Source organism: Carassius auratus, unplaced genomic scaffold (assembly GCF_003368295.1).
Source record: "Carassius auratus strain Wakin unplaced genomic scaffold, ASM336829v1 scaf_tig00039420, whole genome shotgun sequence".
NCBI classification, from domain to species: domain Eukaryota; kingdom Metazoa; phylum Chordata; class Actinopteri; order Cypriniformes; family Cyprinidae; genus Carassius; species Carassius auratus.
Genome location: NW_020526514.1, coordinates 38,923 through 50,000, shown reverse-complemented (window position 1 = coordinate 50,000; position 11,078 = coordinate 38,923). Strand labels below are relative to the sequence as shown.

Genomic DNA, 11,078 nt, shown 5'->3' with positions numbered 1-11,078 from the left:
GATGTCATAGTAAGAGTGTTTGGGGTCTGGGGTCTCAGCGGGCGTCTCGGGTCACGAGGAGATCTGAGCGAATGCACTAAAGATCAGATCCACTCTTCCCCATCAGATCCAGCTCAGCTGCCGGACGGCATTTCCTGAGGGATCGTCACTGTACCGCCGCACTGAAGAAGACATGCTTTACACTGGTCCCGAATCAACACCTAAAGCCTTTCTGCAGAGCCATGATGAAGCTGAAGAGATGGAACTCTGAGAGGTTTACAATTCTGGATTCTGCACTGAATTCATCCAGTTTGAGGAGTCTGACTGTGGAGGAATGAATCTCATGAAACAAATAAATTATCATATGAGTAAATAAATAATCAAGTTATATTTCACCCCAAACTCAAAAGAAAAAAAATATAATAAAAAAAGGAAAATTAAGCCTATTTTAAAACTATTCATTTTTTATATTTATATTCATGACAACTGCACATATTCTTCCATTTATTATTATTATTATTGTCAATTAAATAAGAATAAATATAACAAATAAAATCTAAATGTTTTTGATTAGATTTTTTTTATTTGTTTTATTTTGGAATTACAATCAAAAGCCTACTCTAAGAATATTAAAATGTTTGTTAAATTTATTTTCATGACAATTACAAACATGCTGCCAAATCTTTTATTTTTTTAATAAATCGACATAAATATAACAAATGAAATAATACCACGATGTATAAACTCTTTACAATTTAAAAAATATATAAGTATTCTGAAATTACAACAAAATAAAAATTTCTTATCATTTTAGAAAGTAAATGAAGCCAATTAATTTGTATGACAATTACACACATTTTTTTTTTAAATCATGATTAATTAAACAAATAATAAATACAACAGTGTATATATTTAGAAATTACAAAAAGTTGTGGGGAATGTTCTTAATTGGGTTTATCTGAAAACTCTATAAAAATTTTGAAAATAATAATGATCATATTATATATATATATATATATATATATATATATATATATATATATATATATATATATATATATATATATATATATATATATATATATATATATGAATACATATCTTTATTTTTCAATTGTTTTTGAAGTGAAATATATTTTAGAGATTTTTATGCCAGGTTTCGTGAGATTCACTCATTGACTTCAGAAGACGGACAGACTGATTGAATCTGATTGGATCTAGAAAGAGGAAGAATCTCAGTCTGTTTATGGATGTGTTATGATAATTGTCTTCCCTGCAGAAGTGTGGCAATGTCCCGCTCCACCTCTTCAAATGGACAGTGAGGATCATACCTAAAACACACAATTCAGCAGAGTTACAAATGCTAACTGTTTTCATTTATCACATCGCTGATGAGTAATGCTGGATTCTGATTGGTCAATCGTGGCATTCAGTATCCATATATTAGTGTAGGTTGACTTCACACTTCTTCATCTTCTTTTATTTTGGAAATGAAATGCAAATTTGTTACCTTTTGTAAGGAAGTCCGTCTGCGGTGATGAGAAACTTCTCGAAGTTCCACCGGATGTCATTGGCTTTAATGGGAGACCAGTAGAGCTTCCTGATGTCTCCAATGACTGGGTTAACAAACGGCAGAGTTTCCTAGAAGAACAAGCTCATGGTATCCAGCTGTTTCCTTTCATGTGTTTGCATTTAAATTGAGAGTCTGGGGGGAAGAAAGGTACATTTATCTGTGAGGTGAGTGTGTGTACCTTCAGGAAGGCGTATAGAGGATGTTCATCAGAGCCGTTCACCTCAATCCTACTGAAGATGGGGAACTTTGGGAGGAAACCTCGTCCTGGTCTCACATGCTGTAAGATATTCAGGGTTTCATGGTTCTCCTCTGGGAAGAGTGGGATGAAATGTGTTACTGAAGATCTTCAAGTTTTAAAGTTTTGCTCAGAAGTCAATCAGGATGAACTCGACTGTTCAGACGTTTGGGTAAGATTTATTATTTTTTAAACAGGTCTCCTCTGCTCACCAAGACTGCGTTTAATTAATCAAAAATACAGTAAATGCCATAATAGTGTGAAATATTATTAACATTTTAAATAAGTATTTTCCATGTTTATAAATTGTAAACTTTAATTTATTTCTGTGATGGAAAGCTGTATTTTCAGCACCATTACTCCAGTCTTCAGTGTCACATGATCTTCAGAAATCATTATAATATTCTGATTTCCTGCTTAAGAAAGATTGCTGGTTATTATAAATCTTAAAAAAAAAAAAAAAAAAAAAAAGTAAAAAAAGATTCATTTATTTATTTATACTTGGACTCCTAGATTAATAGAAAGATTAAAAGAACAACATTTATTTGAAACAGAAAAGTATAATGCAATTAAATGTGTCCTAGCTCAATAAAAGTATCAATTTCTTAAAATAAATAAATAATAGAAGTGTACTTGGAAACAAAAAATAAATTAAAATAAGGTTTTTATATAGTAGCTAGGTGTTCAAAACCATGATACAGATTTGACAGCTTCCTTGTGTGACAACTAGCCCCGGTCTGCCATGTTTAATAAATATACTGTACAATCCTAGATTCTATGGATCGATATCTTGTATAAACACAGAACCAGTAAATAATATTTCAGATCTTACCAGGTGCCTGCAGGCCGAACTGATTGCAGGGGAATCCAAGCACGGTGAAGTTCAGGCCTCTGTACATGTCCATGAGTGCATTCATCCTGTGATACTGCACAGATTATTAACACCTTAAGTAATTCATTTTATTTCTTATTTTACACATATAAACAAATACGTTAAGTGATAGTTAAACCACATTAAATGTTTGTTGAAAATGGCTGAAAAAGATCCAGTCTTTACAGATACCTCTTCGACGGTGGACCCTCAGAAGGTCGCCACATTCACAACGAGAAGAACTTTTCCTCTGAAGATGCTGAGTGGAGCGGCCTTTCTCTCCAGGGTCTCCATGGTGAAATCATAAACCGAATCTACAGCCATATTTGCTGTAACTTCTCAGGTTTTGTGTTCTTGTGTGTGTGTGTGAGTGTGTGAGTGACTGTACGCAGTAAGCTGTGGCTCTTGGCTGTGTTTCATTCACTCTTCTGTATCTCTTGGCTCAGCAGAGGTTCTGCATGGATGACTCTATTGTTTCGGAGCCGGTCATGTTTTTGTCCCACGTTTGCAAACGTATGCTGAGCTGATGGTCATGTGAGCTTTCCTCAGTTCAATGGTCTGGTGATTGTGATTGTGTCATTGGTCAACAGTAGCGCTCCAGCAAAGCAGCTGATGAATCAGGCTTGTTTCTGTGTAATCGAGAAATTACATGTGCACATAAATAAATTGAAAACATTTGTGCATTTACTTAAGTAAAAAATAAAAATAAATAAAATGCATGCATCATTTATTACCTTGAGTAATTATACAAAATAAAAACATGAAAATCAGCACTTTTCTTTTTTTTTTTTTTTTTTTTTGTGAGTAATTTTTCAAATGTTTAAGATATTTGAAGACCTGTTTGTTGGTGTTTATGTATCACACATACATACACCCATCGGACAGTCTTTCATTTATATGTGTCTTTTTATTTGTTCTGTCTGTCTAGACTTCTATCTAAACTCCTATCTCTATGCAGCACTTCTCCCTCCAGGTTGTTAGATGGCAGCAGTGAGTCACCGACGTCTTGCTGCATCCGTGGCTGCAGAACCCGGATGAGCCGGTCAGCTGTTTATCAACCATGATAAATAATGTGCCAGGATCGCAGGACACTGTCAGCATGGATCAAAACCCCGATGAACGCACGCAAAGCCAAAGCCACAGGTATATTTCATAAAGAGAGATGCATGCATGTGCACCGATTCAGATAAGCACGCGCGTTTCTTTGACTTTCATGCACATAAACAGACGTCTGCATTCAGAGATCCACCCAGTCAATGCAATGCATGTTTCATTCATCTTTCTGTGCTGTCCATATAAACACTGATTTTCTGTATGCATGTTAAAACTAGTTTATAGCAGTGTGTGCATGCGACAATTGCGGTGTTGTTATGTGTGCATGCGTGTTAAAAGAACAGTTCACAGTTTGCTCACCACCAAGCCATCCAATATGTAGATTATTATTTTTTTCATAATGGAAACACAATGCAGTGAATGGGTGCCGTCAGAATGAGAATCCAAACAGCTGATTAAAACATCACAATAATCCACAGCACTCCAGTACATCAGTTAACATCTGGAGAAGAGAAAACTGCATGTTTGTAAGAAACAATTCCTTCATTAAGATTTTTCTAACTAAATTCCATATAGTCCATAATTTCGCTTCCTTCAGTGCAATTTTTTAGAGCGGTGTTTGCTTGTTAACTTTGCTTTGGGAGGATGCAAATTTCTCTCCTGATTCAGAACAGAACCGCCTTTTTTTTGTTACTGGGGGAAACGTTGTTATGGATTATGGACTCGAATTTTAACCAGTTTGAAGTTAAAACTTCTTAATGCAGGATTTGTTTCTTACAAACAAACAGCTTTTGTCTTCTCCAGATGTTAACTGATGGACTGGAGTGCTGTGGATTATTATTGTGATGTTTTTATCAGCTGTTTGGACTCTCGTTCTGACGGCACCCATTCACTGCTGAGCATCCATTGGTGAGAAAGATTTAATGATTGAGCTGTGTGTGTGACAGGTGTCAGCTGCTGGACCTGCCGTGGGAGGATGTGTTAGTTACACACGTGTTCTGTTACCTGCCGCTGCGGCACCTGGTCAGTTTACAGTGCGTCAGCAAGAGCTTTCGTTCTCTCGTCCAGGTGTATCTGGCCAACTGCCGGAAGTTTGACCCCACACAGGTGAGGAAAAACACTTTTGCATCTATAATATTTACTTTTAAATTAAATGCACAAGTATTCTTGGTGTGTATAAATCTGTTTGACAGTTTAAAGCACTTCCTGCTTTCTCAAACAACTTCTATATTTCTATCATTTACATTTATTCATTTCACTTACAGATGAGGACAGTGAAAGCAATCAAAAACAACAAAAAAGTGCAATGAAATATAAGTGCTATAACAAGTCTCAGTTAGCTTAACACAGTATGCGTAGCATGGGCTTTTAAATAATATAATAAATAAAAAGAAAACCGATAGAATAAAAGAAGAATAGAGCAAGCTAGTGTTAGAGGTCTTTATACACACACACACACACACACACACACACACAATTGCATAATAAATGAAAATAAAATACAAAAAAGATTAGAAAGGTAGTTAGATTTTTTTTTTTTTTTTTAAAGAATATAATTAGAATAGTGAGTGTTATTATACAAAACCTTTAAGGTCAGAAAGATTTTTTGAAATGTTTTTTATAGTCTCTTCTGCTATAATCAAAAATACAGTAAATTTTATATTAATATCATTATCATTATTATATGTGAAATACCATTACAATTTATTTTTGTTCTTTGCATTTACATTTTTATATAATGTGTGATTTTTATTTTTTATTTTTTTTATTTATTTTTTTTCCTATGAATTATAAATTGTGCAGTTACATTGCAAATGTTTTACTGTTAAGTTTGATCGATGTAATGTCTCTTTACTGACCCCAAACTTTGGAAATGTAGATTTATTTTATTGGCTGATATTAGAAGTTTTTAATTTATCAGTAACGTTTAATGAAGGATATTTTAATTGTTCTTGCTAATTTGCCATCATCTAACACTCTTTTAAAGTCTCATTGTTAAAAACACTGTTAAAATTAATATGGAATTTGCATACTACATTATAATGTTCGATACCTAAATTAACTTTTAAAGCAACATTTAAAACAGTTGATTTCATTTATTTTTTACTGTTATTTTTAGTTTAATTATATAAAAAAAAAAACTAGAATTTTAATGCAGGCTATAGATCGTTGATCAAAAAAAATTATAGTTTAGTTGGCAGAATTTTAATAAAATCTCTAATTTGTATATATTTGAATTTGTGGAATTAAAACATACATTTTCTAAGTAATATAACCAAAAAATACACTTTTTTTTATACTCCTCTGTTTACAAAGGATGCAATAATTTGATGAAAAATACCATAAATATTTTTACTATTTAAAATAACTATTTGAAAACGTAGTAAAATGTAATTTATTCCTGAGATGCAAGGCTGAGTTTTCAGCTTCATGACTCTCGATCAATTTAATGCATCCTTGCTAAATAAAATACAAAAATAAACTTTTGTGAGACAGTTGATTTATATTGTACCGCTGTTTCAGCTCCTGAAATATTGGGCAGATATTTAATCAAACTCGCTTACATTCGTTCCTGTGTTTCTTCTCAGACAGGGCCTCACATTCCTAAAGAAGCCTTCTGCTCAATGCTTCGCCACAATCAAGTTCTCCATCACCTCTGCGTCAGCAACTGCTCCGATTGGATCACAGACAAAGAGCTGCTGCCCGTGATTGGTCAGAACCAGCACCTGCTGCGTGTGGACCTGCGTGGCTGTGTTCATCTGAGCCGTCATGCGCTGGTGGCCGTGTCTCTGAGCTGCCCACGGCTGCAGCATCTGACCCTGGCTCACTGCGAGTGGGTGGACAGTCTGGCTCTGCGCAGCCTGGCCGATCACTGCCCGGACCTGCGCTCGCTGGACATCACCGCCTGCAGACAGCTGAAGGACCAGGCCGTGTGTTACCTGGCGGGGAAGTGTCCGGAGCTGCGCTCGCTCTCTGTGGCTGTTAACGCCAACATCACGGACACCGCGGTGGAGGAGGTGGCCAAAAAGTGCAGAGAGCTGGAGAGGCTGGACCTCACGGGGTGTCTGCGAGTGAGGAACGAAGCCATCAGGTGCGGCGTGTGTTGTAGCTAGCCGTTTTAAAACTCATATCTGAATATGGCTGCATGATCGTAGGAAACATTTGAGATGCATTCAACATTTTTGTGATCATACAGGTGCAGTTGTGGTCAAAATTTAACATGCACATTGCAATTTCTGCAAAATTGTTATTATTTTACCGAACTAAGAGGATTCATATAAAATGCATGTTATTTATTATACTAATATAGTAATAATAATAATATAAATATTATTGTTGTTACTATTATTACTAAAGTACTAAAATTCTTTAATGTTATTAGTGCTAATATTAATTATTTATTCTCGTTACTGCTTATTTTTTAAGTTTTATTATTATTATTATTATTATTATTTGTGTATTATTATTATTATTCCAGAGAAATATTACAATTAAAAAATGTTAAAATTATTAGTCTTATTATCATTAAAGTTAAAATGCTTGTACTTTTGTTATTTATTGAATATTTATTATTATTATTATTAATAAATTAAAATATAAAAAGAATTGCTTTTGTAAAATAAAGTGTAAAATAATATAACATTAATTTCAATGCAACTATATTTTTTTATTTATTATGTGTTTTTATTATTACATGGGAAATTAAATTATTAAAAAATATTGCTATTAATACTGTTAAATAATATAAATATAATATATAAGAAAAAAAACAACGACAATAAAATAAAAGATTATTTATTAATGTTTTACTGTTGTTACTATTTAATAGTATTATTGTTCACTTAAAATATTAAAATGATTGCTTTTGTAATATTTCACTGTAAAGTATAAAATAATATAACATTAATTTCATATTACAGTACAGCTATAAAATTAAAATCCTGAGATTTATGGTCATTATTAATTTCTTAATTCTCAAATGTTAAAACCATCAAGCGTTTATTTTAGTTAAAAAAAAGCTTCTCTTTTTGTTGACAACAGCCCGTCTATAAAGTTTGTGAAGATGCTTGGCAGATGTCATGTTCCCAAATTCACATCATAAGCCACCGAAGCTCCGAACGATTATAGATATGTGTTTACTCGGGGCAGCATTTACTGCAAACCGAGCTCTTCATGAACTCTTTTGTTTATTTGTGTATTCAGGACGTTAGCGGAGTACTGCCCCAAACTGCAGTCTCTCAAAGTGAACCACTGTCACAACGTAACCGAGTCCAGTTTGGGCGTTCTGCGCCGGCGTGACGTGGAGATCGATGTGGAGCCTCCCCTGCAGAGGGCGCTAGTGCTGCTGCAGGACGTGGTGGGGTTCGCTCCCTTCATTAACCTGCAGATTTAACACAACATCTGGACCATTCTTAAGGTACCAGATCAGAACTAGCATTGAAACCAAAACCCTACGTTGCAAGTTATTGCAAAAAACATTTTGTATTTGTAATCTTTCATTGAAATGTCATCAGTTTTAAATGTAGTTCAGTTAGTGGACGCTTGTGTGAAATGTTTTTTTTTGTTTCATAGGTCCTCTCTCTCCTCCACAATCTTTCTCTGGAAGGCTGGAACACTTTTACACCAGAAGACACAACCATGAATCCACATTTCAAGCGCTTGATTGTTTTAGTGTATTTTAGCATTTAAAAAGAAACTTTCTTTGGTGTGAAACCACGCTGAAGGCTTTCAGAATGAGGCCTCGATCAAATCTGGTCCCATTGTTGTTATGGTCATCATTAATAGGACGTTAGTTAAAAAAAATATTATTTATTGAAGCAGCTCTCTGTTTTCATGCAGGAACCAAATGTTGTATCATTTTGCACTCATGAAATACTGAAATATTTGCACTTTATTTCAGTACAGTACAGTCCTTTAGCTTTACTGGACCATCAGATTTTCTCTTAGCTTCATTTGACAGACCTATTAATCAATCAAGACATGTTTTACAGTAGCAAACTGGTATATTTAGAGCTCTGTGTTGACTTAATTTCCATTAACATAATAATAGAAAAGAATGGCATCATTATGTTTAGGAACTAAACACTATAGATTCTTATTTACATGTGATTTGTATGGATATTGATTCATATGCACTTTGAAACCTCAGTTTGAAAAAGATTGAAGCTGCAAAATCAGAATGGGTGCTGATTTACTTCACAGGTTTGCATAAATAAGATAGATCTTGTAGTATTGCTTTCAAATTGGACTTTTTGCAGGGGTTTCTCTATGTGTTGCATTCATAATGCTTCATCAAGATCCTATATGTATAGAACTGAAACATATTTATAAAGTGTGGCCAGGTCTGCATGTGGTTAGCTGTCACAATGTCCTTATTTTGAATGCTGGAGGACTATATTTTTTTGCTTTATGAGTATTTCAGAAAGTATCAGGATATTTATCTTTTCTTCTTCTTCATTTTTTGGATAATTCCTCGACATTTTAAGTTCACAATGGTATATGATTTTTTGCACATGCACTGTGCTTTAATGTTTTGCTTTTGTATAATTCCGTAATTGTGTGGTTGTAAATCAAGTGCATAAATGTTTTATGCAAGTTTCTGAAAGAGTATAAAGTCTTAAGCAATATTGAAATATTATTTGGTCTAGGATCACATGGCAAGTTTGTTGTAATGCAATAGTTCACCCAAAAAATAACATTTGCTCTAAATTTACTCCCCCTTTGGCTTATTCAAGTTGTAGATACGTTTGTTTTTTCATTGTGCTTGATCAGCGCAGATCTCTCTCCTGATTCAGACAAAATGACTTTTACAATGGAGTTAGTGTTGTTATGCATTAAGGACTCATTACACGGTTTAAAGTTGAAATTGTCATAATATGTTGGCTGATGGACTGGAGTGGTGTGTATTACTAGTGGATTATTGTGATTGTTATTATCATCTGTTTGGACTCTCGCTCTGACGGCACCCATTCACTGCAGAGGAGCCACTGGTAAGTGATGTAATGCTAAATTTCCCCAAATCTGAAACCACGAAGAAACAAACTATTGGACAAACTGAAGGTGAGGTAATTTAGAGAAAATTGTAATTATTGGGAGAATTGTTTCTTTAAAATAGCATGATGTTTTTAACATTTTTACTTTATCACGCTATTAACCGGTAGAGGGCAGTGTAGCCTATGATTTCGGATGGATGATGTTAATTGCATTTTTCGAGACGTGGACATTTGCATTGCTTTACAAACAAATTGCTTTTTTTTTAGGACTTAAAGTCTTGCACAAGTTCGAATCCTGCTCCCGGTGCAAAAAAAAAGGGGTTTTATTATCGATTAAATTTTATTCCAAATGAATAAAGGGAAGGTGGTGTCCTAATGACCTGAATTACTAAATTATTAGTCATAGAGCTTCATTTATGCCTATTGAGCCCTGAAACTCAAACTGGTTCTGGATTGTGAAACTTGTCAGAATTCATTTATATGCATCATCTGAAAGGCAGCTAACTTTTTTCTTTCAGCTCGTTTCACAAGCAGTGTGTGTTGAGACAAATAGAAAATAAAAAGGCTGATTTATATTACGAAAAAGGATAGCAACCGTATGAATAAAATACACATTTATATTGAAAGTGTCTTATCGGATTCAAAGGACTAATTGCATCTTCTTCTTTTTTTAATAGGCCTACTATTTGCGATCTTTCTTTTTTTCATTTCTAGAAACTCCAAATAAAAAAGAGCAATAGGATTAAAAAAAAAAAAACTTAAACTTAACAAGATTTTGTCATATTTATCTGTGCCTACATTGTGTATATTTAAGGTTAAACTATTGAATTAATTTCTCCTCAAAGAAAAAAAAAACAGCTTTTTCAAGTCCTGTTTGTTCATCTGCATTTCGATATAAATCAGAAACAAATCAACAATAGTAAATGCATTCACGTGTATTGTTTTCATAAACGCTTTATTAATTCAGGATCACGGCGGTTGTTCGGGGTTTGTTTGCCTCCTGAGACTCGACCTGAAAAACTCGTCACACCTGTCAGTAATTACAGCACGCGAGCACTGAGCATGCGCGCTGTGTCTGTAGTGGAACACTAACATACTGCATACTACACAGAAACAGAGCGAGCAGCGAGAATTGCGATTAGCATAAAACACTCTTAAAACGGGCGGGGCTTAGCGGACCAGACGTTCTCTAATTGGTCAGGGACTAAATAATCATGATTATTAATAATTATTTTTACTCAAACTGTAGGGAAAGCTATTGATGTCTTGATAATTTTGTTTGAAGGGATTTTTTTTTCTTTTTGTCTTGTAGGCATGTTATTTTCATTGCTATTTGAATTCAATTTGAACGTTTCAACCCATTAATACTAAATT

At 34.1% G+C, this 11,078-nt stretch overlaps 1 protein-coding gene and 1 pseudogene across 1 annotated transcript; one reads left to right on the top strand and one right to left on the bottom strand.

Annotated features, from left to right (window-relative positions):
* Window positions 1-1,113: 1,113 nt before the first annotated feature.
* On the bottom strand, window positions 1,114-3,108 carry LOC113083910 (glutathione peroxidase-like; annotated as a pseudogene).
* Window positions 3,109-3,670: 562 nt separating this feature from the next.
* On the top strand, window positions 3,671-10,213 carry LOC113083911 (F-box/LRR-repeat protein 15). Its single transcript, XM_026254734.1, has 5 exons — window positions 3,671-3,801; window positions 4,659-4,818; window positions 6,300-6,802; window positions 7,915-8,128; window positions 8,284-10,213. Exons 1-4 carry the CDS (start codon window positions 3,719-3,721, stop codon window positions 8,102-8,104), a joined length of 936 nt encoding a protein of 311 aa, XP_026110519.1. The 5' UTR covers window positions 3,671-3,718; the 3' UTR covers window positions 8,105-8,128; window positions 8,284-10,213.
* Window positions 10,214-11,078: the final 865 nt, after the last annotated feature.